Here is a 27,560-nt window from a genome sequence, read left to right as displayed (position 1 = left end):
TATCAAGATTCTGACTGAAATGAGCTGTGCATAATCGTATTGATTTGCATTAGGAGCCATGTAAGGATCTGATATAAGGGGAAATGGGTGGGAGTGAACGAAAGAAATGGCGTTGCGGGATCAGCCAGCAGCGGTGACTGCCGTCGGAAAACGATACGGCGGAGTTGATCGACTGATGCCATCTTATCGACAGACTCATTTCTTTTGTGTGGCTGCTCTCCTTCCCAAGGTTGTCATCAGGAGAGAATGTTGGTAGAAATCTCTTTGGGGGATCTCTCCAGCTGATGATGATGATCCGTATACATGTTCGTCTAAGCCTTGACGTCACGCCGATTTTGCTGCGTAGCTGCCTATATATCGATCACTTTTTTTGCGAAACAAAAAAATGGCTAATTAGAAGAGAGATGAGGTGCTAGCGGAGCAATCAAGCTGATGAGTGGAGGCCTGTACTCAGAGGGGAGTTGAAATGGCCGTATTTGTCTGTCTGTGTGCGTTTATGCGTGTGTCTGTGTGAATGGAGGCGAACTGAAGTGACGTGACAGTGATTGGACGTGCGTGATTAGTGCATTCACGTCAGTTTATTATCAAACGGTGTGGAGCGCAGGAGACGCCGGCGTATAGCTTCGTTGATATTCTCCTCGCAACCAAAGACAGATCTTTTTTCCACCCCTTGTGACGACAAACTCTGGGCAAACTGCGCACTTGTTTCAAACTCTCGTCAAAAACGCATCATTCGCGATTGTCTGCCGTGTTGCGGTGCTGTAGCGGGGCGAAGGAGTGGAAACGAATCATGTCCGGCTTCGTTTATCTCTCGGGATACTAAAAGAAAAGAAGAAAAGACCTCTCCGAGTAATTGCAATCGCGCTAGCGTCACCTCTTCACGTATTTATAGGACGGTGCGGCGTATACATGCAGTATGTTTGATGGTTTCAGTCCCAACAGTCTGTTGTTCTCCCCCCCCCCTCCCTTCCTGTACCATATTACTTGGTTGTAGTATAACCTTTCTGATGGATATCCTACGCTTATTTTTCATCATTTTGAGAAAATAGAAGGAAAAACAACAAGAACCGCCGCCCGGAATTGCTTCTTACACCAAACTCTGCCTTCTTCTGTCTATTGATGTTTTTGCCCACTCCTAATACTACGGAAAGGGCCGCTCCTTTTTTTTTGACAGTTGATACGCTGTACACAATTCTAGAACAAACAGGAGCACCAACGACGCTCATGTTGTTTGATTGGATTGGATATCATTCTCATTCCAACGGCCGCCAATAGCCAACGCCTCGTGAACCCATCCAACACTCGCCGTGTCGTTGTCGACACATTGCTTCAATTGTTTTCATCCCCCATTCTTTTTGGGATGAGGAGGGCAGTCAATTTTTGGGTTTCTATTTCTTGCTTTTCGCAGCAGTGGTGGTCCGATGAACAATCAGCCGCACATCGGTCGGTTTGGCTGCGTGAGTAACGTTTCTATTTTATTTCGCGCCGCAGTCGGTCGATATTTGTGTGTGCCGTGGCGCGGCCATTTGAAAACCTGGTCCGACGTGATCTACGCCGCGCCCCATCCCACTGGATTACTAGATACTCGCTCGGGATTTTGGAACACGTGGAAAAGAATTCAGCCAATTTCATGCTGCAATCATCTGGAAATCTGGGTAGTTGTTCCCGTCTTGCTGTCGCTTTCGAAGGGTGTGCACTGTTACTGTCGGCCTTTTTCCCCCCTTCGAATCTTTTGATCCATTCCTCTGCGGACGCCATAAAGAATTCTCTTTTCTTTTGCCCCTTTTTCTTTGCCAATGTCTTGGCACACACACACACACACTCTAGAGATAGGAGAGAATCGGCGGCAGTTAACGGACGACTACCCCCTTTTGTGTGTCGTGACAAGAGCGGCTGAGATAGGCTACGACTTAAAAGCGAACTTTTGTGGGAGCGTAGTAATTTGTGTGCCTCCTTTTTTTTTCTTCTTGTGACGCAATGGCAAACTGTTTCGACACACAAACTTGACTCTTTTGTAACTCCCCGGCCATTATGTTATCTGTGTCACGCACAGGAGGTCAGGCACAGAAACATGGCTAGGAATAAAGAGGATAAAGCTAAGAACTGTCGTTATAAATAGTCTGACTTCGTCCTCCTGTCATACTAGATTGTTCGTTTTGTTTGTTTTTATTTTTCTATATCCTAGACATTGATGTACTCCCGTTATAATCCGGAGTCGTTCAAAATCGCATTAGTTAACCGTTTTGGATTTGCAACTGTGCACACGCTGCAAAAGCTGACGGGAACAGCTGGTTGCGGCAACCAAGTTTCTGCATTTTTTGTTTCGTCCCCAGATTCACAAGTTACACCGAAAGAATCTCGCTGTTATGTGACTTGTGACTCTTAAACAGTTAAAAAGTCTTTCGATGTTGCTTTTAAGAGTTGCGACGCCGCCTCTCCTGCATAAATACATTGCACGAAAAAGGAATCGGCGGGGTTGGTTATCATCTACACTACTCTGTCTTCCTCCTCACTTTGCTGGGCATGGCACTTAAGGAACTTTTGTATATTTTTAAAAATTCTCTATCAAGTTACGTGAGGCCGAGAACTTTTATTCAACGCCTCCATTCAATTATTCGTTTCGTCGAAATGGATACGGATCGGGGCTGGGATGGGAGAGCGATGGGCCCGTGCGTGGGGAACGCAACTCGATCATTAAATTGGCCTCGATGAAACCAATAGCGATTGATGAACCCAGCAGGGTCCAACGTTAAGTTCGTCTTGTTACAGCAGCGACTGCAGCGTATCACACGTGTCTGAACCCCAAAATAGAAATAATGGACTCTCATTGATTCCAAGATCTCATCAAAACGCCTTGTTTGCTTTATTGATGTCAATCTTCATTTGTCTTGTGTGAATTCTAACCGGCGTGTATAGTTCAAAGAGTCGCCTCCGCTCGAAGAAAACCTCATTAGAATGGGAGAACTTAATGATTGATTAGGAATGGCCCAGCTAGCGTCTCAGATTTTATTTGTCTTTGCCATTAGGGAAATTGGGAAAAGTATACCGTTGACCCTGTCTCCGACATTACGCGCAGTTTTTTTTTTAACGAGATGAGAAATTGGCGGAGAATCTGAAAATAATCTTCCCATCAAATTGTTTGAATTCATGCCCATATGGACACTGCAGGAATGGTCTAGTGGCTTGATGGACAAAAAAAAATTCTAAATATATTCGCCTTTCACTTTGAATTTCGTGACTTTTCTCATGTTGACATAATAGATAGGACATATATAAGATCTTCGGTCCGTGCACAATAGTTTTTCTTACATTTTTTTTCCTTTTAAATAAGTTTTTTTTAAGAAATATGTTCAAACGATGATGTATGGGTTTATATTTTGGTTGGCTTGTAAATCCGTTTTGTCCTTCCATGGTTTTACGTTCCCTAGCTCGTTCTTGCTTTGAAGCAAACGCATTGAATTGACGAACTGAATCGAGAAGAACGGTAGGACTGAGAGAGGGTTCTTGAAAAAAATCGGGGCAATGCGTCGTCTTGTGTGTTTTTGATCACAGTAATGATGGCATCGGATGCTATGGCTCCTCTTTCCACATACGCCATTGAAAAATAATAATAAAAAAACAAAACAAAATAGGAGAAAAAAAAGTTGAAAACGTAATTTGAAATATTTTTCTTTTCCTTCTTTTAAATTCACATCATCTCAAAATAAAACATGAAAATGCAATTTCTTTTGCCTCCTTGGTTCATTCCTGCCGTGCTCTTTCACTCTGCCTTTCGTCTACCACTCGGCAATGCGGAATATTGAGCGGGTAGTGCTGGTCCGGTGTGAATATCAACATCCGCTATCCCCTTTTTTCGACATATCTGCTACTTAAGTATATATACGGAGGCTCTTCTATTTATCTATAGTCGCAGTCACACACACACTGTTCCGTGAAGGCTTTTAACAGTCCGCCAACAGCATTTCTTTGTACAACATTTTTAGAGTACATTCAAAGAAAAGATACAAACGCAACCGAAAATAAAAATAGGCTACTTCCCCCCCCCCCTTGGTTATCAATCCTTCTGGCTTTCGCTTGTTTTCCAATACAGAAGAAGTTTGGAGAATTTTTTAAAAATTAAAAAAGGGAAAATAAACAAAATAGAACAGAATAGTAACACGCCCCAAAAAATCTTTCTGTCTCTTCTGTTGTTTTTTTTTTTTTTTTTTTTTTTTTTTTTGGGGGGGGGAGGGTCTGTAGGTGTAGTAGTAGTGCGTTTATATTTCAGCGTCAGGAGTACGGGAGGCATAGTTTCAGTTCCTTGGCGACCCAGCCCCGATGCGGATGTGTTCTTTCTCGCTCATCCACACACGTTACTCACTCTTTTGCCTCTCGCACTGTGGGAAATGAATATTCCGTCAGCCAACCGCTGAGTCTTAGTCGGTTCCGACTTTTTTTCCTTTTAAGGATTGTCGAGTGTTGAAGCGCGGGCGCAAAGTTCTCCGGCTAAAGGACAAACATCCAAGTTACTGCGGCTCTCCGCCGTCTATCTCTTTCTCTGTGTGCCAACTTCACTCCTACAAACCGATCGAACAAAACAACAGTCGCCGTGTTGCCCTTGCGACTGCCAGTCTCTCCGAGTCTTTGCTGGCTGTTCTCTCGTTGACTTTAGTTTCTTGCACTGCGACTCTTTCGAGTGTTCACCACCTCTGAACACCACCAAGGTGTTGGTGGGGGGAGATTATACGAAAACGTTGGTCGAGTGTCCTGTGGCCAACATTCGTTGCCGGGACTCTGTCTGTCGAAGACGTCGTCTGGTGTTGCAGCTCAAAGAATCAAAGAAAATTTCGCGTGTGTGGTTGTTGGTGTGTTGGATTGGCTGCCAGCCGTGCCAACCGCTTGTTTTCGTGTCGTGTCCGTAAAGGTGGCCAGTTGCCAGACATAGCAATCCCAACAAGGACTTTGCCGCGTAAATTTATAGACGTGACCAAGTGACAACAACAAGAAGAAGTAGTCGTAGATGATGGATTGAATGGACTGGCTGAAAGGAGTAGGAGAGAAAGAAACAAAAAAAAAAAAACAAACAAAAAATCACCGCATTTACGAGAGAATTTCCGAGTATCTCGGCTATTCTTGGTAGACAAAGAGTCGCAGCAACTTACGATTGATCAACGACGAAGGCTTTTTCTCTCTCTTGAAGCCCATCACAATCGGGCCGAGTTTCTTATTCGGCACTGCCTCTTGTGTGTTTGTGCTTTTCTCCAGAGAGTGTGTATAAATACGGAGGCGAAAGGTCTCTCTCCTGCCACTTTTCTGACACTGCCTGCCAGTTGTTTCGTTTTGGTGTCTCCGTTGTGACTTGATTAAGTCATTCCGGGGAGCGCGCAGCAGCAGCAGCAGCTTCGCTTCCGCTTTGAGAATCACGAACACATCCAGAAGTAGAAAAAGCAGAAGGAGGGAAAAGAGGAAAAAACGAGATAAGCGAGTACATACGGACAACAAGCCATCAAGATGCAGGGGGAACGAGGCAGCATCATCAACTTGCAGTCGTATCACGGACGATCCGGACGCACTCGACGCCACACTTTGGCCTTTGTCGCTGCCAGGTAAGAGTGATGCATTACGCTACTACCTACTAGCTAGTAGAGAGAGGAGATACGGTGGAGACTTTTTCTTCTGTCTTTTGTCTTCTTACCTTTGAGGATTGTTTTCCATTATCTGCGTATTCGTCGACGACTTTGCAACGACCAACAAAAGAGGAGAAAAGGTTTTTTTTTTTTTATTATTTGTTGGCCAAGAATTTCTCCATTTTTCATGGGGGGGAAGGTGGATGAGCGTTTTGTTGTTGGATGGATCCTGGCCGTTCGTCATGTCACCGTTAAAAGGAGTGGAAGCGGATGAAATTCCGCCCCGTCCAATCAACCCGCAACCAGAGGATCGATGGCTGGTTCGTAAAGGGTCTCTCGTTGTCTACGTGTGTGTATATACATACGCGCCTTATACGTCTGTGAACCGTATCCGTTAGTATGTGTGTGTCTGTCTCTGTGTGCTGGTATTCAGTTTATGGATCTATTGATTTGTATAAGTGAAGAGTGAGACACAGCTGTTGCGCACCACGGCAGCGGGAATATCATCAGACCACTGGAGGGGCTCGTGCATAAGGAAAACAATGAGACGCAGCTCGCAATCTCGAAGGTGTTGACATTCAACCTGGCTGTTTATGTAAGACCAAGCCATCCAATATAGTGAGATGGATGGAGCGTACATTGACATTTAACACAAACTTTTACTCTGAGTTATACCTCTACACGACGTGTTCTCGTGACATTTTATGCGTCCGTCGACGACCGAGTCGTCTGGGTCGAAGGATCGAAACAGGTGGCGCCCAAGCAGCTCTACTTTGACACCGTTTTCGCGGTTATTCCGGACACTTTCCCGGCCTTTTTTGTTGTTGTACCGAATTATGATTATGATTCGACTTTGCAAAGGTTTTTTTTTTTATTTTTTTACTTGATTGATGTGACGGTCAGCCTTACGTATCGACCCCGGTCGAAATGGTTTGAACAAACTATTGTTTGGCGGGGATTCATTTTATTTTAGCAGGAAATCGTTCCATCACTCACGCGATGGAGCAGACAGTGAAGGTTTTCTCCGTCAGTTGCACAAGATTGCCATTCTATGGAAGAAAAAAAAGGGGAGAAAAGAAAATCGATCAACTTGTTTTATACCTCCTGGGAAAAAGGCGAAACGAGCCCAATAAAGCCTTCCATTATATGACATTAACGGTTATTTTTTTGCGGTTCCGCTGTTTATCATTATCGATATCTTTCTCGCTCCTTTTTTTGTTGCGTCTTCCACCCTCAAGTTGTCGCTTTGTTATAGATGTTACAACTTTGGTGAGCCCCAATAGTGGGGCGGGGAGACCCGAAAAAAAAAGTAGTGCCAATGAGTCATGTCTACGTCAAAGGCAGTTGACGCCATAACAAGAGAGAATTGGCCAAGTGGCGGTACGACAATCAATATAATATAAAAGAATCGATCGATCTTCCCTTTTCTAGATGCGCCTTTTCTTCGTTTTTTTTTTTTTCCCCCTACGTCTCTGCAATAGTTCGAATCGATGGTCGCCGGTTCAACTAAGGGGACACGTTTGTCGATATTCCAGCAGGGCGTACCCCCTCGATCGGAACGCACTTGAACGAGATAATGAGGAAACTTGTGATGTATGACACTATGGCAGTTGAAGTTGGATTTGGTGCTGGCGTAAGGTGTTGTTGATAATCTTCTTATACGTCTCTTTGTCTCCTTATCGGGCTGCTTTTCAGCAACAGCAAAAATCTAGCTTGCAATTTGATATGTTCGGCGACAACAAAAGCTTGGCACGCCATGGCGTTTCAAATGAAAGTTTTCAAAAATTTTTCTTTTCTTTATTTTTTTTTCTTGTGTGCGGGATATTATATTCAATCGATTGCCGTGGCTTTAGGAGAATTCGTGTCGGACGCCATCTATCCCTGGTGTGGTTGTCACGCGGGACATTCCCGCGTGTGCGCCTCACTTATTGACCAAGAGGTGGCAGTCCTATTTGATTCCCCACTGTTACTCGAGCTGTGTGTCAAGAAACCAACGTTAAGAGCTAAACCGAGGAGTATAACTTACCTTTATCATCAATGGCGGAATTTGCGGTATTGATTCGATCGCTTTTGATTTTGCCTCGGAATTGTTTTTATGGCTCACGAAATTGAATCATAAATATTTCCGAGATCAATGGGCATCGAATTTCGCCAGAGGGCTATCTATTATTGAATGGCGAATTCCTTTTTGGGAACGTCAAGAATGTTGCCAATGATTGTGTGTAGAGTACGGCAATGTAAGCAGATACAAGAGCAAATAAAAGGTTTGATGGTTTTTCAAATCAGTAGAATTGAAGGCTTATTCATTTGATTTACCGGGTTTGAATGAATAATCTCGGATAGATTGTTTCTGCGATAGAATGCGTGATATTAAGCGCTTTTGTCCCTTTTTATTTCAGTCCTATTCTCCAAGTTGAAATGAAAAAGATTCGAATGCAAATGAGATGCGAATTTAAAAATTCAATTACACGCCAATTCTTTTGTTAGCTTCACGCCGTATAATGAATACCAGCGCATCTAACCAATTTCATTCTTTCGTTTCTATCTCCTGGATTTTCATCATTTGCGTTGCGCCCAATCCCGCATAGCTCAATTTCTAGACCGACTTATTCTAATGACTCCAATAAAATATTGCAACGACTTTGCAACGACTCGAATCGATCCCTTCTCCACGATGATCCCGTATAGCGGAAGAAATCTCAGGAAAAAACCCATTTGACTTTGAGTGGATTTGATTGTAATAACGCATTATACCTGACTCACTCAGCTGTATAGATGCCGTAAGATTCAGTTTCAAAACCTTGTAATGAGATTGGAAATCCTAATGAACACAACTACGTCAACTGATCCGTGCATCTTTTTTTGTTTTTTTGCATTATTATTTTTATGTTCTCGTTATCGTTTGTTGATGTTTCCTTTGTCTAGCGGACTTGACAGCATACGGGCACCCGTCTGGATGTATGGAACTCGACACGCTCAGTAAGCTCTATACGGAATTCGTACCCAGCGTTACCTCCGGACCGGTACTATTACTTGCACTTGTAACGCTTCTGGCCCACATTGGCTTCCAATAGAGGGATAGAATAGACAAACCACAGAAAGGTCATGTATATATTAATAAAAAAGCGACTTCGGATCGGATCTGAATCAACCAACCGATATGGGATTCTCTATAGCTGAAATTTGAACTTTTGGCTGGTTCGTTTGTTGACATTTAAATGATCCATTCCAATTCCAGGTTGAGTCATTTCTATCTCTCCGTCCCAGAGTTGTTCTCCTTTTGTTATATACTTTTGCTGCCTTTTTTACTCCGATTATATTTACTCAATTTTACGGAGTTATATAATACAAGACACACACCAGAAGAAAAAAAAAAAAAAGTGGTAGCCTAACCATGTTTTGTGTGCTTGAACATCCTTGAATGGTTTCCTGTCGCTAGCCCGTCATGTGTAGGCTACTGGTCTTATCTATTATTTCCCTCGTGTCGTCACGATGCGCAACTTCCTCGTCTCGAAGAAGAAGAAAAGGACGGATGAAGGCAAGAAAGGGAAGAAGAAGAAGAAGAAGAAGAGAAAAAAATAAGTTGATGGCGAAGCGATTCCGGTTCTTTCTCATTTCCGATTTTCCCTTTTTTATCTATACCACTAGGTTCGCCTCACTCCCATTCTCTCCTCTCCTCTCTCTCTTCCATATCCTTCCTTATCGCCATTTCTTAAGCTTCCTGCTCTCTGTGTGTGTGTGGCGCGATTTACTATGCCACATTTTCGGTGGAGGGTTGGATGGATGGATCCTCTTCTTTCTTTTCGCGCTGCCGCCGCTAAAAGACGGGAGGCGCTGAAGAGATCGATAGGCCTATTGTCTGGACCTGGCAGGCCCCCCACTATCTTGCGGGACTATATGGATTGCCAAGGCCTAATAGTCTGGAGAAAGAAAGAAGAAAAAAAGCGCTGTGGACTGCTGCAGTCAGCAATCCGCACCGAGATAACCCGCAGGACTTAGTATATGTACGGGTTGATTTTCCCTCCATTTTCATTTTCATTTTTTCCCGACTTCCAACGTGTGCAGAGGGTAGAAGGAGGATGGCTGTGTACTTTGAGCGAGTTTTCTAAGCAAGTTGCTGCTATCACGGATGGAAGACAGCTCAGCGGGAATCCTGATGCATTGCCTAGTAAGCGCTGGAAATCCATTAAGAGTTTCGGTTGGTGGACTTGTATAGTAGCCCTAAAGAATGCTCAAAAGCCCAGGCGTCGATGGCCGGCTGCAACTTTTTCGTGCATCGCAAGGAAAGAGGACGGAAGGAATCAAAGGCTGCGTGCGCCAAACGAAGGGGTATATCTACGATATAAAGGAAAACACAAATCTGAATCATTGAACATATAACAAAGTTGGCAAAGTCCATTTTTTGTTGTTTATTTTTATTTTTATTATTTGTTTCTTTGGTTTTATATTTCTATTCATCAGACTTTTATGACGAGGTTGTTTCCACCTTGTAATTCTAGTCGAAGATTGCCCCACGAGCCATGATGAAAGACAAAATAAGCCAACGCTTAAAAAGAGTGAGCATTAAATCTATTGTCTGGAGTCACTGAAACGAAGGCTCTCGATTTCAAATCAAGTCTCATCAATGTTACCAGATTTACAGACCGTCAAATCCACTTTGGTCATTTCTTTTTTTTTTTTTTTTTTTTTTTTGATTGCAATTTTTATTTGATTTTTTTATTTGATTATATATTTACCTTTTGCCTTTTGTTCTGGGCTCTTATACTCTTATATCTCTTTCCTTCCACACTTTGGGGGTCCCTTTTATGTCGGTTGCCTCCGCAACGCCAGCCGTCTGTCCGTTCTGCTCCGCTCAGTGCTGGAGGAATTTCAAAAAACAACCCAAGAATAGGACAAGTCATCTCTCGGAAATCTGTTCGGTGTGTCGGTGGTGACGTCGCTCTCTCTTCTCTTCTTTCTTCCTTGCGTGTCCTTTTCACGATGGGCCGTTGTTGAGAAAAATACGGCCGGCTCCCGAAGGAAAGATTAGTGAAGAAGAAACAGCTGCAATCTGAAAGTGCAGCAAGCTAACTTAGCTTCTTCTTTAGCAGCAGCAGCAGCCTCGTTTGCATCTATAATTTCCCTTTTTTTTTTTTTTTTTTAGGTTACTATGGTTTTCCTTGTATAGTCAAAGAGTCTGTTTCTGTTCTGGTGCTGGTGCTGCTACTGCTCTGAATAAGGTGGACACACGGTGGTGCCGGCGGCTGTGAACGCTCAGCGCGGGGTCTTGGACCCATGGCGGACGAAGGCCCCCAAGTGTTGGAATAAAGAGGTTCCCTATTCGGCCAGCGTCTGTGTGTGTGTGGGGGTCTTGTTTGTTATATGGACTGCCATCGACACTTTGTTTTGCTTTTTTTAATAGAATCAGTAGCTCGAAGCCCCACATGGCTATTCAAAATTCGAGGTTCGACTCACGAGTAACCGAAATTGAATTAGCGCCCCTCCACGTGTGTCGCTGCTTATCCTATCGCCTAATAAAACCTAATAAAAAAACCCAAAAGGGAAAAGAGCAAACAACACGTCCTCCCCTTCTTTGTCTCTTTCCTCGTCTCCCCCCCCCCATTTGAATTTTTTAACAAACTTTCAACTTCAAAGAAACAAAATTCAAACGGAGGAGTCGATCGAATGTTGGGAGGGGGGGGGGATGATCCCGACGACGTAGGCGTCGAGCGCACGACGTCGCCAAAGAAGAAGAAATCAAGAAATGTAGGCGTCGTAACGACAGTAGCAGAAGTGTGTTGGGAAGGCGAATGAGTGTAGGTATATGTATGCGTAGCGAGAAAATATATATGAGCTCGGTGTATAGTTGAGCCTTTGGCCTTATACAGACGGCGTCTTTACGCACACAGCACACACGGCTAAAGCCCAAGTCGAAACAGTTGTTTGTTTTGTTTCAGTCAGGAGGGGGCTTGTTGTTCTCTCTCTCTCTTTTTCACTCGGCATTTTCTTTTTGATTTCCACCGTGCGCCTTGCATTCAGCGCCAGTGCGGCGTCTTTTTCAATACGATATAGCTATAGGGGGAAATGGGCGCCTGCTAAGTTTGCTGCTGTACGTAGTAGTAAGAGAGTGCCGTACGCTGACACACACACACACACTGGGAACTGCCTTGTGCTGATGTAACCCACAGCTCTCTGAGCTCTCGTCTAGAACTTGCCGCGCCGTCATCCTCCTACGGGGCGGGTGTTCACGTCTTTTCTTCTCCAGTCGTTGCCTGGCTGGGCTCCTAACTGGATTGGCCTGTCTCTCTCTCTCTCTCTCTCTCTCGTTCGTTCGCTCGCTCGTGAATCTCTACATCTCTCTCTCTCTGCCGTCGTCTATAATTCTTCGTGACTTCATCTCCCCAAAACCCTTGCTGGTCGAGATATTCTATTGCTAGTGGTCTTTCTATTAGATATATATACCTGACCCTTTTGTGTTACGAGAGATCATCAATCGAGAGAGCAGCAGCAGGAGCAGTTCAAAGTGATGTGCATCCGTGTCTATCCCCGTTTTCTGCTCGGAAGCCGCTTCTCTGTGTCCTCCGCCTAATAGTGGAGAGAGGAAGAGAGGACGGCCAAAGGGCAACAAGGGACTTCAAAGTGTTTTGATTATTTCTCTAACGACACAAGCACCGACCACCACCACCGTCTCACTGTCGCTCACGTTCGCCGACCAAAGGCCAGCGGGAGCGCGCGGCGGCTCCTTTCCCCCCGTCCCCTCGTCCTCTAAAGAGTCAACCCAAATTGTTATTAATTACGTAAGGTTGTTGTTGTTTTTTTCTTTTCCCCTTCCCCTCTCCCCCCCCTGGACGTCCAAAAGTCGAAAATTCCTGGGAAACGAATTTCCGTGATGAGTTGTTGCTTCAAAGAGGGACGACGGCGAGCAGGAGAGCCAGTGAATCAGCTCTCTTCGTGTTTGTGAGCGTTCATTATTATCGGCGGAACTGTTGAACCGTGTGTCGAGTCGAGTGATGATCGACCCGCCGGACTGGCGGTGGATGTCTTGCGCTGGTAGCCGTCGCCGTCGCTGGCTCAATACCGTTTATCTGTCAGACTACCCTGACGGAATGCAGTTATTGTAGACGTTGTCGGTTGTGCACTCCCCCCCCCCCCCTCTTTCCTTTTGAATGGTGGATGGTCGAGTCATCCTGCCCGGCTCCTTGTGTGCATGTCTGCGCTTGTGAGATAAGAAGGGAAGAGTCCCACAGCGGAAAGGGGAAGAAAATTGAATTAAAAAATCAAAATAAAAGGAGCTGTGGGCCCAGCAGCAGTAGCAGCAACCCCCAGCCCAGCCCACCACTCCACCCCGTCCGAAATGAGTTGGCTAGTGCCCGAAGTGCGCGTGGGCGATATCAGTTTGCCGATGATCCGTCAATGCGACTCCGTCGATGATCCATCGGCCGGCGAGGAGGAGCTGCTGGGCGACTGTAGTTTCAGCATTAGTCGCGATTGTGCCGACGACGGGAACAATCCGATGGAGACGCAAGAGCAGCAGCCACACGAAGACGGACACCAGCAGGAGCCTCCGAAGCCGCAGCAGCTGACGTGGTGCGTGATGAGCGACGATGACGACAACAACGACGACGGGCAGAACGAGAATCGAGGCAATCTGCCACGCGAGGGAGCCCTACAGCTGATGATGAGCAGTGCGACTCCAACCACTTCGGGAGGACTCGGGTCGTCCCTGTTGGCCGTCCCATGGCAAGTTCCCCGCAGACGGCACAGCTGGATTTGCAGGTACCTTGTCTACTATATAATAGCGTCGGAGGCTCTTTTTTCTTTCTTATATTTTGCATCTCTCTGTGTGAGATGGGCAAAGAAAAAGTAGAGGAGAACAAGGTATATAGAAAACGGCGGCGGGCGGCCATGTTATTTATATTATTACTACGCGTGTGTGTGTGTAGAGTTTTTTGAGGGGATATTGCTGCGATGTCTTCGCATTCCGAAGAAGCAAAAAAAGAAAAAAAAACTTGCGGAATAATTTATGGCTTTTGATTTTTGCCTGTGTTGTGCTGTGGTCCCCTTTTGCTTCTTCGCATTCAATCACGCAGCTTGCCAGCTTGCATATTACCCGCCGTAATAATCTTCAATCTTCATATCGTGCACTAAGCAAATAGAAGAATATAGGGAAATTTAAAACACAACTCAAACTCACGTTGGAGTAGTAGTAGTAGTAGTAGCGAGAGAGGAGAAAAACATGTTTGCGTCGTGTTATCTCTGTTCGTCGGTATTTTTTTTTTTTTTATCTTTCTCGTTGTATTTGCTTAACAAATTATTTTCAAATTTCCTTTTCTTTATTTTTTTCACTGGCGCCAGTTTTAAAATGGAAACAAATCAACTTTTTTTCTTTCTTTCTTTTTAAATCCCCCCATTTCTTTTTGGCCGCCGTCGGTTTGGTTTGGCCATCGGCAGTTTTGAATATCAACGAGCCGAACATACGGAACTGCATAATAGAAAATGATAATGCCAATCCGTCATTTCCCCCTTTTGTTGCATCCCGCGACTGGGCCCGAAGACCTATTCGTCAAAAAGAAAAGAAAAGAGAGAGAGAGAAAAAGAAGCTCTTTGGTCCTTTGATTACTGCAGTTGGATCACAAAAGGATCGCTCCCAGCTGCGTCGGAGGATTTTGTAGACGGCCAACTGAGTGAGGGTTAAATCCGTCCGTCGGAATGATCTAGAGGAAACACTCTTTTAAAGAGATGGCCAAGAACATAACCCCTTGCTCCCTTTATATATTTCTCGTCGTGGGCTGCTGAGACTGATGTATCTGCAATGTCTATATCCTCGCCAAATAAGAGAAGGCGACGGAGCGGGACAATGGGGTAAAACAGGGCCGGGCTATGAGAAAAAGATCAGATGGCGGCCACAATGTTAAAGGGGGGGGGGGGGGGGGCTAGAAAAAAAAACTCGTCCTAACCCAGCAGCAATGTCCTCGTAAAAAGTAAAAAGATCGTCGGTCGATTTGGTTTTTATATGCATAGATTCATATAGTAGGATAGTAGCCTATATAAGTATCTATACCTTCTATGATCTAGATTTATTCGTCGATATGACAGGGCGGGGTAAGAGACTTCCTGACAGCAACCGGCCCGATATAATAGTGAACGGTATGACCATGAGTTATATATATACTGTACTGTACCATTCTGCTTTTCTTGGTATTTTATTTTATTTGGGTAAATGCTGCGTGGTATGTGTATTATTATGATATACGTAGTACTGGGGGGGGGTTTTGCGGGCCGTTTTCCCGTTATTGGTGGTGACATTGATGTTCTTTTATTCAAGAAGAGAATGGACAACTTTTCTTATTTTTCGTAACGAAATTCTTCTTGGACTGACCGCGGTATATGTACACTCTGTACTTTGTTATTTACGACACAATACGCCTTGGGGAATTGAAGGGTGTGCCGTCTTCCTTCCCACAACTATTAACAGTATTAAAAAAAGAAAAGTATATCCAATATCTTTTTTTTTTTGATGCCGTGTTTTTATAGACTATAATCTATAACTGGAAAACTCTTATACACTATAGAAAGGTGATTCTTTCTCTGCTGCTCTCGCCCGAAATTTTAATTTTGGTTGAACTATCAAATTTCCTAATCAAAATTTAAAAAAATGTGTTTTCAATTTTCCGCTCTGTTTGCTGCGCACGTACACATTTGCATTTTGATTCGTTGCGACGTTCCTGTGCCCAACACACGAAGAAATAACACGTTTAACCGGTCTGGAATGTTGAAACAATTTGGCCGTCGACGCCGTCTGTGCCGTGTGTGTCTGAGTGTCAAGCATCATTTTCCCAGGAATGTCCGGAATCCGTGATGTAACAAAGAAAGAAAGAAAGAAAAAAAAAATATTTGAAAAGATTATTGTCAAAGATAAAAACTACCATCACACACACACACACACACACACAACCAGCAGTCAGTGTTTGGAATTATCCACCCACTTTTCTTCGTGATGTCGGTGCATACAAGAAAGAAGAAGAAGGAAAAATTTCCGACGAAATGGTAGCCATGGCTTTTATAGAGATAATGCTATACCTACCGTGTGTTACATTCTCACTCTGACGTCTTTACGTGCCGTGCTTAGAGTTAGGCAGGACACGGCAGTAATAAAGAGTCTTCCTGATGAGTTATGTCGACCTGTCAAAAGCGCCCAAAAGTCGTGAAAACTTTGGGCCGCCAGCAGAAACGAAAGAAGCGGCGGCGTCCTTTTTGCTGTGTGGATGTGTGTCGGAATATAGACAAAAAAAAAAAAAAAAAAAAAAAAAACGAAAAAATAATATTTACAAGTTGCCTTTAAACTCTTGTGTGCTGTGTGTGTCCCGAGCAGAGAGCAGAGCGAAAACTCGCAGGCCGTTTTCACATGTCTTGTTGCTGGCCTTCCTGTCGGCCCTGCTCCCGCTTATCCCTCCGTCGGTTTTTCGGTTCTTTATAGGAAAACCCCAGGTCGCGGTTGTATCCGTACGTCTGAATCTCATCCGAGTCAAAAAGAAGAAGAGACGCGATTGATGATATTCTCACTGCACCCGCGCCGATTCGTCGTCCCATAAGAAAAAATAAAGAAAAGTTTGGTGTGTTTCTTTACTACTACTATACTATACATTTACTTTGACTTGTGTGTGTCGGTGCATCCTTCTTTCCATCAGCAGTAAAGGGCCTTTTTTTTTAAGGTTTCTTTCCTTTTCACATGTCGTTTTGTATTCATCGATCGTATCCGATGAGAGACTTTTTCAGAGGATCTTTTTTATTATTATTCTTTTTTTTTAAAGAGAAAATGTTTCTTTGATGTCCCGCCGCTGATTTTTTGACGACGCCCATCATCTCGTCATTGTTTAGACGCCGGAGCGTGTCAAGAAAATAAAAATAACAACAACACAGAGGGTCGACGGCGACCGACGCTCAAAATGTTGGACAGAAGAGACTCTCATCTGTTGGGTGGGTGGGTATCAGACACAATGCTCTTTGTTGAGCCAATGGTCTTGTGTCAGCCTTGTCTTGTTTTCTATTATGCAGAGAATGGAACCGACCACTCATTCGTTCTTCACAAAAACATGATGATGGTTCATTTCAACTGTTGCGTAAGGCAACGCGCTGGCTGACTTTTTGTGTTCATCAACAATAGAATAAGTAGTAGCGAGATTTCTGATGACGTAACTCTTCGTGGGAGTTCTTCTTCATCTTCTAAAAAAAAAGAAGACTTCTTGTCAAAGCTGCTGCCCTATTTTGTACTGCTTCCGTCATTCGTTCAATTTTTTATTTTTGAGCGAATACAAATTTTTGGAAGGTTTTTTTTTAAAAGGAGGTCGTCGTCTATTCCACCCGCCAACAGTTGCCTATCTCATTTTATCCGCGCGCCGTGTTGACGTTTGCATGCGCAAAGAGCTCGGAAAGAGTTTGTTTAACGCTTTAGCAAATATTTCCTCTTTCCGTTAGCGGATATCAACAGGGAAATCTAAAACGAGGGGAAGAAGAAAAAAACAAGAAGCAAAAGTTTAGCCGAGGTTGAAAAAAAGAATCGATGCCGCCATCTCGCTCAATCTGCGCTCGCTGGGTTTTTTCTCAAGAAATAAGAATTTCGTTTTGTAAGTGTTTGGCTGCTGCTTATTTGATTTTTCTTTTTTCGGAAAAAGTTGACTAGTCGACTAGTCGTAGAGAGAGAGAGATATATCGATAGGCAGTAAACACATGCGTATATAGGCCATTGGAAAAAGAAATGGGGGTGAACTTGTTTATACATTTTCTTTCACGAGACTCTCAGGGGGGTGTGGTGATGATGGAGGATATAAAAGCCGGGGGATAGAGAGAGCAAGAGCTATATATTTATCGATCGTGACACGGAAATGTGCAATGGACATCCGGGCGGCCGATCTGCTCGTATTAAAAAGAGTCGATCCGATCCTGGTAGTCGTTCGCTTTTCTCTTGTTTGTGCTGGCGACAGCAAACGTTGGATTGTTTTGAGCATCTTCTTTGCTGAACACAGACAGAGAGGCCGACATGGAGGAGCTCAGCGTCTCTGTCCGCCTGTTCATTTACTTGTGTTGTCTTTGTTGTTCCAACTTCCTCCGGCTGTCGTGCCTTCCTCGATTCAATAGACAACACATTGGCGTACGTGTGCCAGATGGTCACCAAGGCGGGGGGATCTTGAACGTCGATGAAAAGGTTGCCCAGTCAGCTCGTGCCATTCCTTCTCTTTTATTCCTGGACTCTCTGCACCCGGCCGGACGTCTACACCCAATGCTCTCAACATTTTCTCAAAGAGATCTATAAAACCGCTTCAACTGACTTTCAGCTTTTCGTATAGATCCGTTTTACGTACCTTTGTTGATCGATTCTCCAATCACCTTGAAGAGGTCAGTTGTAATTGAACTAGACAAACCTTTCGGCTCTTTTGTTTTGCACGGTTTTGCATCGCTGTTCAACTGGATGTGTAATCCGATTCACGTCAAGGAGGTGATTTAAAAAGGGGGTAATGAAGAAGGAACTTGGATCAAATCTCGTTTTACAACCTGGGACACTGGGTCAATAGCAGATGAGCTTCTTCTTTCCGGTCATCATAATGAGACAAACGTGCGACGACGTGGGTGGGGTGTATGGATGGATACACTTTTTTCTTTCCGGCTGCTCTTCCGAACGTCGGATGTGATCCAGCCGACCTCGTCTCTCGGTCCCGTTGAGCTTGTTCATCCACTGGCAAAAGTTGCTCCGAACTCAAACTCGGCGTCACCGTCGCTAACGAGATACCATACACACAACTTGTGCAGTTATATAGTACGGTGGTGCGGCCCTATAGAGACGGCGGATGGAAAAACTTTAAGCTCGTCGGTTTGCCGGTTTTCCATCCGGTGGATATATGAAAGACTGGGTTAAGACTCCATATATATGCGGAACTCTATAATACAGAGAGGCTCACAGACGTGGAAGAATATAAAGGAACTGACTTTAGCGACCATCAGTCCTCCTCGAGTGCAAGCTCATGTGTAATGCATGCGCCCAGGGTCCGACAGCAGCAGCGGCTGCAGCCAGTCGGGCACTTTTTCCCTGGACCAAAAAAGAGATGGAGAAGCACAGGAATATCAAATCGAATGTTGTATGTATATATATTTATATATCATATATATACGTCTTTGCAGTTAAGTTGGACAGCGTGAAACGGAGGACAAGATGTAGAGAAAAGAAATTTGCATATTTTGTTGATGAAAGGGCTGGGAGACAAAATGTCTAGACATGTCAAGGTTTGATCCCCTCCGGTGGAATAGGCCCACGTGACGCTTTTATCAACCCACACCCCATTTAATTTCTTAACCTCTCTTCTCTTTGTTCTAGAAAAATGTGGCGAAATTTTTGTCTTAGTCTAGTCATATTCGTGGTGCTGTACGGTCACGCTCATTTCGCTCCGGTTATTTCCATCTGACTTGGGAAATATCGAAACTAATGACTCTGTGTTTATTCACTTTGAGTGTGTTTATTGAACGTGTGGCGTTGATGCGAATTGTCTCGATTGTTAATTGTTTCGAGAGATACAAACTGTGTGGCTTTTTTAAGACGCTATCGAGTTGCTGAAATTGTCATCGACAGAAGAAATGGCCCTTCACGTTTATTGTATCGTCCATTTATTGACCGTCTGTACGAGCCGCGAGTGCGACGGACCTGAAAATCGGTTCATCTTTTGGTATGCAAATAAGGCGATCAACCAACAACGTCCGAGTTCAAATGTGAGTACCCCCCTTTATTCAGTGCTAGCCTTTTGAGTGTCCCATATATATTGGCTATTTTGTTGTGTCCAATAGCTTTCGACTCTCGTATTTGTTGTTCAGTTCAAACAGACGAATAGTTTAGAGATTTTCATGTTTAATATCTCGAGCCTCGAAGCGATATGTAAATTCTCGGCTCACCAAAAACTCATTTGCAATTTCTCTCCTGTTTTTAATCGATTTTTTTCCCCACTAAAAAACGACTGTATTGAAATGTCGGTCGATCTCATTAACCCTAAGGAGCGACGATGAAGGACCCTTAAACATTTTTACATTCGGTTGTAAAACTCTCTCCTTTTTTATGCTGATGAATTTTTTTTTTCTTTTCTGGGAGGGAAATGTTTGCACAGACTGTGTTCTGTTCGTGTAACTCATCATCATCAGCCAACAATTTCCTAGGCAATGCGTGAGTTATGATGTCCTACATTTTCTGGTTCGTCGAAAGTTGATGGAGTAAGTCTCTCCCGCGCTCATTAGAAACGCTTTTCTCCAACGGGAAATGTGAATGTTAAACAACAGCCAGCGATTTATTATTACCGGACTAAGTAAAGCAGTCGCAGATTCATATTATGCAGTCGTCGTTCAATTAGTGCGGCTCCCGAATGTCTCGTTATACCTCCCCTCCCCCCTTAGTCTGTTTGTTTTACATGAGGACAATCTGTTTTTCAGATAGAAGCGAAAAGAAGGCAGGGCGGACTAATTTGACAAAAGTTGCCCATAACACCGAGGCAAACACGCTGTCTGCTATTGTTGTTTGTGTGGGCTTGGATCATCAATCGCATTTCTCATTTCACTTTTTGACCATCAAAGCTAATGAGAACACAGCTGATCTCGGTCGTGAGCTCTTTATGTCGACCGTGGTATTTGCCCGGCGGGCGGTGGGCTTTGATGCTGCTAATTTCACGCGCGCTCCCGTCAAAACACAGAAATGATGGATTCGAGCTGGCGGGGGAAAAAAAATGATGCGGGACGCCAAAGGAAACGAGTTCGCCGTAAGCTCTTGCACGGGGCAATACTCACGCTGTGTGTATTTGTCAGCCATATTGGGAGATATCGCCAGTCCAGTTGGCTGTGGCCCGCTTTCACCCATCCAGGATGGCGTCTCATGGATATGCGATTAAAGTGGATCTAGTATCCCGCTGCATTACATATCCATCATAGTGGCTGCAAAATGTTGGGGTATTATTACTCAACGCAATGATGATGATGATGGCGGCGGTGGCTGAACAACCGCTTTCGCTCCACCTTTCAGCTGCTCCTCTCGCATTTATAGGCTTCTCTATTATAAGATTGACGGGCAGTAGCAGCAGCTTTGGGACGACGTGCAAAACTTGTATCTCTCTCTCTCTCTCTCGCTAATGCTCTCCTCCTGGCGTACAGCAGCTCCTAGCGAAGACTTAATCTGATCGGACAGTTGACGAGCGCCAGCTCAATATAACGACGGCCGTCTAGTGTATTGTGTTTGTTTTTGGCGGACGAGCTCTCATTTCGTGACGTCAGAGCTGCAGAGATAATACCATCCTCGTTGGGAACTTGAGAGGATGAAGATAAATATTTTTACTAGAAGGCAGTAGGGAGGTTATAGTAGTCCATCATTCCGATGGGACAGGCTCGTGTCACTTGACATAACAAGGTTCTGCAAGGGGAATATTTATCGTTATTTTCGTGTATTTATTTTGATCTTGTCTTCCGTTTCCTTTACGGATGTGAATCACTGGCGCTCGCTCTTTGTGCGAGTCCGTCCTCAAAGTCCCGAGATTAGCACTCGTTTCTCTCACGAACTACGGCAAAAAGAAAATTCCGACTGCCAAAGAGTCGCTGCAATTTTGTTTTCTTCTTCGCAATCCCAGTTTTGGAAAAATCCGAGAAAAATCAAGTCGATCGATCGATTTTATTTTTATTTTGTATTATTGTCGTTCTTTTTTTTTCATTCCGGTTTCTCGAATATTTATTTGCCCACCGTCTAGACGAGATACCCGGAAAAATGAATTGAATGGAAGTAATGACTCGGTGAGGAAAAGAGGTGAATAACTCGCTTACGCTATTCGATGATTTATTTGATTTATTCTCCGAACTATGGTACTTTAATGAAGCTGGGAACTTTTGACCCCAACATTTGACCCCCCCATAAATCGTCAAATGTCACGTTTCTTTTCTTCTTATTTCGCCATTCGAACTTTTGCCAGTCTCAACGGTGAGAGCCCAGAACGAGGAGGAAAATATGCATTTCTTTTTCTGTTGTTGAAAAGGAAATTTAACCATGTATGGTTAGTGGGTGGTCTTGTTCTTTGTCTTCACCTCAAGTCTGCTGTGGGTTCCATCTCCCAACACGGTATTCAATATGCAAATTTGGGTAGCTAACGTTACCATAACAATAACCTGAGTCATGGGTCGTCACGTGACTTTCCATGTTCATTCAACCATTCCCTTTATAGAAGCCGGAACCATTGTATGTGTGTGTGTGTGGGGTATCTATATACCCTACTATATACACCCATACGCAATTTTATACATTTCTGTGTGTTTTTTATTGTCCCGTGTATTACGACAAGATTTTTATGGAATTGCTCAAAGTAAAAAAAAAAAGGAAATGAAAGAAATCCCGACTTTTCCGGATTTACCCAAACGGCTTTATGTACGTGCGTTCGTACGTACACGGAGCAATGGTGAAATAGAAAGAAAAAGGAAAAACTGACTGGGCCCTTCGGTAGCGCCGCCATCAGTTTAGGACGTGAACTCTTTTGGGGGTGTTGTATTTATTTATTTTTTTCCTTCCTTCCTTTTCGCTTCTTTATTTGTGGGACTGATACTAAAATGTACTCGCCGATAGAGTACAGTGCGTTGGTCCCGACACACACACACACACACATAAAAGCCTGTCGGTCGGGAAATTGTACTCGAGCGAGAGAGCGAAAGCGAATTACTGGAATTGTGGGAATATCATTCTAGTCGTTTCTCTTTCTCTGAACCATCTTTTCTCCCTTTATCCTTTTTCGCCGTATTTCCACCCCTAGACGTCGTGAAACTCCGGGTAACGTCACGTGTGAAGTGATGTGTGTCGCCCCCTGAACCACGGAAAATACTCTATAAGGATATATATCTAAGAAAAAGGGGTCCCGAGTCTGTAGCAAAGCGACAGACGGACGGTGAATTGAAGTGGAAACGAGTTATGTGTGTGCGAGAGGAGGAGGAGGAGCGTCTATCTTCTATTCTTCTTCTTCTTCTCTCGCAATCTGTTACCACCTAGCACTTTTCTCGATTCCAGTCTTTTTGCTTCTTCTTCTTTATGTGAATCGGCCGGGAGTGTAATAGCTCCCTGGGTCTTGGGAAACTTTGTACAACTATTTGAGTTTGATATTACCACGACTGTCGACACGGCGCTGGCAGCTCTAGTTGGAATTAATAGGTCTATTGAAAGACGATGGATGGAACAAGTCGAAGGAGGAAGTTTTTCTAGCTAGCTGGATTTGGCTTGTCAATGGATCTTGGAAGACGACGGAAGGGGAAGAAAAAGGAGGAGGCGGAAGGAGGAGGAGGAGGGTGTCTGGGAAATGGGCAAATCAATAAGTCTGCAATCAAGGTTGTTAAGACGGCAGAATAGAATAATGATTGCTTTCAACACACACACGAGGGCTATGCGAAATGTTTATAGTCGGGGGGAGGTGGGCAATCAAGCGCAGAAATGGCTCTTCAAGTCGCCAAGTTTTCCATCACGGCTTGTGTTTACGTGTAATATAACTTTCAAGTGGGCGCCGTAAGTCTACTCTACACAAACACACACACACACACACGCGGGACAGTCTATACGAGTGTGGGCTATATACTTTTCTCTCTCTCGGTCTCTCCCCCTTGCGTTATCAGTTATCACCTTGCCCACCTACCGTGCGGGACTCCCTTGTTTGTGGTGTCAAAAGTGGGGGCCATATAACAGCTTCGTGTATGAAAAACATAGGGGGGGGCAATAGCAAGAAAGAGCTGCAAGGAGGTTCCCCGACGATTACATGGACGACGGTGATGTGGCAAAGTAGAAAATGGGGGTATTGATTTCCGTCTCCATTGTTGTATAACTTTGTGTCGTTCACACATGAGGAGTTTTCTCGGAAATGCAATAACCTCCCATCCATGTCAACAAGAGTTCTACTCGTATATATTGATGAGAATTTTGGCGGCGGCGATGGTAGATATGCCCAGTCGTATAATCCTCCTGATTGACAATTCTCACTCAGCTAGTTTATTTTTTATATGGCCCCCCGACATCTTTTTACCGAATTCCGTGACGTCGGGACAGGCCGACGCCACATTCCGTTGTCTTGTAGCCTTGTGATTGCCATCTCGCTTCGATGGACCTGAGGGAAGAGAAATTAAACCCAACGATGCGGGCTGATTTAAACACGTGTTTTTTCTTCTTCTTTTTCGAAAGGGGATTTTTATGACTGGAAAATGTGGTGGCCAATGTAACTCTTGCTGCGTGTCTTATTTTTCCACATTTTCTCTCTGAGCGTCGGCTTTCTTTTGCAATTCTTCTTTTCAAGGATCTTTTTGCCTTGAATCTTATTGGATTCCTTCAACTGGATAGTTGAACACGTGTTCTCATAGTACAGGTAACATGAGGATATAACGGTAACAAGAGAATTATGCTTTGGGGTCGTTCACTACACACTGGTAGTCTGGTACATCGAAAGAGGCAAAGGATTTGTTGTAGTTGCCAATTTTGCACCGAAAGATTTTTCCAATCTTTTTTTTGGGTGATAAACTTGTGCCGCCGCCATCCTCGTCTATCCCACTGCGTCGAACGTGATCGCTCGTTAAATTGCTGGAATGAATACCGACCATGGCCGTTCCTCCATCAATTTCCCTTTGCCCCTTCCACCCATTTAACTCGTTGGCATTCTTCTCGACGCCTTATTTTTATTTTACTATTTTTTTTTTTTTCCCCATGTTTGATGGGCGATAGTATTACGTGATCTGACGGAGAGTGGGCAAAGTTCGGAGTGTCGCACAGAAAAAGGTTTCACTGTATTATCTAAGAGCCATTTGATTTATTTGCTCCCGGAACTTGGGAGTCGCTATTCTCTAGCGGCTTGCGACTCATTGCATTATTTAAAGAGCTTTCTTACTTTTCTGCTCTTTTTCCTCATTCATAGTGGATGCATTAATCCGCTATTTTTACTTCGTTTCCTCGGAGAAAAAATAAAATATGATGCGATGCCGTGCGACGCGGGTAAAAGGGCAAACGATCGCGACGCTCTTGTGTGCAAACGAGCAAAGTGGTTGCAGAGTGCTTCTCTCTCTTTCTTCTATCCTGCTTGACTTTGAGAGTTTTTTCTTCTCGACTAAATGATTGAAATCTCTTGAATGTCTCTTCAGAAATCAATTCCATATTTCTAGAGATTGCCGACGACGAAGATGACATATGTCAATGAAAAATGTAAAAATGATTATCCAGCCATTTCAAGAAGCCAGTTTTCTTTTTCTGTGATGACAATCTACGTTGCGCCGATTTAGTCGATGATGATGGTGTTTTGCCCAAAGAAGAATGACTCGAGACAGACCTTTTTGTAGTTGCGCCGAATCACAAAAGCTCCACGATGTTGTAATCATCCTTCGCTAATAGAGCGCATCGTTCTTGGTTGAAGCACGTATTCTTCATATTATACATCTAACGACGCCAAGCCCCGAAAACGATTGGCAAAGATGGAGACTCATTTGACACGGATGCTCCTCGCTCTTTGATTCGCATCGATGAGATGGCGTTGTCTAATACATCACATCTTTGGGAGTCCGTGTTATGTGATGCGAGCGACTAATTTCAAACTTGGAAAAGGCGCGCGCGCGCACACACACGCTCCGGAAGAAGTATTTTTGTTTGACGTTTGTTGGGGGGGGGGGGGGTGCAGTCTTGAGGGTAAGAATATACTTTTGCCGACTCATTGATTTGTTAGCTACTCAAAATTCTGACTGACAACGTGATGGCTGTATCAGCAGCACTGAGGCGGCTCGGTGGGCGATGATGAATCTGCGTGGCGTGTTTGAACATGATGGAGCGATGAAATGTTTCTTGGCGAATAGTTGAATAAAAAAAGAAAGGAAATTATTCACAACCAAAACAAGGAGAAGCTGACAGAATATGATTATTACAACTGAGCAAGTAGTAGTATGGTGGAGCCGACCGGAAATTATTGATGGAGCTGTCCTCTTGCGAGTTGTACCGTCGACACCAAGTGCCTTGGTCGACCGACAGATGACTCGCGCACCAAGTCACGAATTTCCTTTTCCCGTTGGATGGAGGGGCTATCGGGATCGTGCGTGTCATGTCGGCACGGAAAGGGGGGAACGAGAGAGAGAGAGATAGAAATAAGCAAGAAAAGGGAGATCGAATGGTGCGCGCTCTACAGGTAAAGCATCTCTGAACAGGACTCCCTCCCCCCCCCCCCCTTTTTTTGGCTGCTGCCACCACCATCTCCCCTGTGTGCGTAATAAGGGCAGGCTGTTCCGCTTTTCGTCTCATTCCATCGTGGGTCGTGCCGTGAGCCACACAACAGTTGTTGCTTTTGGCTTTTTATCTATATATCCCTCCTTCAATCAACTTTCTTGTGTTTGGTCTCGTTTGGCGTTTCTATCCGTGTTTACTAGTTTGTGTGACATTCTTTTTTAAACACTCGAGTGAAGCGGTGCGATCGTTTTGTTGTTTCTCGTTTTTAACGAAACGCCCGGATACTCGCGGAGAGAATAAGAAGTTCAGCTCATTTGAATGCAGAAGGGAACAGTCAAATTTGCAAGACGTTAATGCGTTTTAGTGTTTGTTTGAAGTAATATTCACGCCCCGCTTTTGATTGCCGGATTACTTTTAAATGCTTTTGCAACTGGCTAATTGATAGCCCAGACGATTGTTGAACTCACCGGTTGCAGGTTGTTATATAGTTTAGTTGGTTCGTTTTCGACATTCTTTTGTTTGAACTTGTCTGAGTTCTGGCACGCGACAAATCTTGTAAGACCAGATTTTTATTTTTATTTTTTTATTTTTACATCTTAATTTTGATTGGAATTTTTTTTTTCCGGTTTCAACTTTTGTACTCATTCGTCTGTCTGGCGTTTGAGTTTCATACGTAGAAACTTGTACACTTTAGTTTAGTATCTATATTTTAAATAATAGAAGAAAATTCAGGTTGTTGGAGACGAAGGAGCGGGGCGACGAATTGAGACTCTCATTGGCATGCGGAACGTCGACCCAATCTCGTTGGAATTGAATAGTAGAATCGACTGCTGGAAGCATTGGAATCCAGTTTTTGCTTCAGCATTTATCTCTTTTTCCCCTCTCTATCTCTCTCTTTCCCGGCCATCTTCTTTTTCTCGGGTGGAAATCCATTTCATATTCCCCCTCTTACGAGATATATATTACCGCGAATTCTCGTAGCCGATGGAAAAAAAGAACTTGAACTTTTGCATTTGCCGCCGCCGACGTGGGGCGGCGGCATGTTTTCCAAATTTGTTTGACAGCGGAACGTGTGGGTGCCCATGCTTTGTTACGTCAGCTCGCAGAAACAGGCATTGAAGAACAGCTCTAGCAATCGGATGGCGGATCGATCACGTTAACAAAATGGGAAGCCATGATGATGGAAGGGATTGATCAAGCCGGTCAATGTAGCGGATAATAATACTTTCATTTTTTTGGGGTTGAACTAGGGGGAGCCCGATAGGATTTGACAAAGTACACCAGACAAGGACCAGGGAAGGAACTCTTATTTTTCTTTTACTTATTGCTTTTTCTCCTTCGCCCTCTCACCAGATGTGATAGTATTCCGGCTCGAATCTGATAACTTAAAAAAATCGATGCCGCTATGAAAGAGAAGAGAACCGTCATCGGGATCGACGAGATCCACTAGAAGCCACTTGCAATGGTCGTTCTTTGTGGTGCCACTGGCAATCTTGAATGAAAAATCATATACTCGACCATTAAACGTTCATTCTTGTCTCTCTTTCTCAAACGCCTTTCTTTGACGTTGAAACATTTAGCTCCCTTTTATTCGCATTCATTTTAATAGCTCGTTTTCACACATGCTTTTCTCCCCTACCCGATCGACTATAGATCTGCGACATAGTAAATTGAAGGGTAGAGCCAGCGACAAGCAAGGGAGTTGATTATCTACGCCACTTCTTCTTTTCTCTATCTCTCATTCAGTT

The 27,560-nt window shown here is 44.1% G+C and overlaps 1 protein-coding gene across 9 annotated transcripts in view; it reads left to right on the top strand.

The window, feature by feature from the left end:
- LOC124314410 (cAMP-specific 3',5'-cyclic phosphodiesterase, isoforms N/G-like) overlaps positions 1–27,560 on the top strand; it is a 102,647-nt gene that overhangs the window by 9,267 nt on the left and 65,820 nt on the right. For 2 of the 9 annotated variants that reach the window (XM_046779565.1, XM_046779563.1), the window contains exon 1: positions 25,883–26,367. The exons of 3 other annotated variants lie outside the window; for them this stretch is intronic. Coding sequence is in view for 3 of the 6 variants with exons in the window: in XM_046779568.1 (XP_046635524.1) it covers positions 12,940–13,361 (422 nt within the window). In the remaining 3 variants the exon portion in view is untranslated. Of the gene's footprint in view, positions 1–4,360; positions 5,586–11,857; positions 13,362–19,017; positions 19,341–25,882; positions 26,368–27,560 lie in introns of those variants that run through there. 4 more of the 9 variants (XM_046779574.1, XM_046779568.1, XM_046779575.1 and 1 more) reach the window with 4 other exon arrangements.

This window comes from Daphnia pulicaria, chromosome 10, assembly GCF_021234035.1.
Source record: "Daphnia pulicaria isolate SC F1-1A chromosome 10, SC_F0-13Bv2, whole genome shotgun sequence".
In the NCBI taxonomy this organism is placed as follows: domain Eukaryota; kingdom Metazoa; phylum Arthropoda; class Branchiopoda; order Diplostraca; family Daphniidae; genus Daphnia; species Daphnia pulicaria.
The sequence above is the reverse complement of the archived record's forward strand: the minus strand, read 5'-3'. Positions and strand labels throughout refer to the sequence as shown.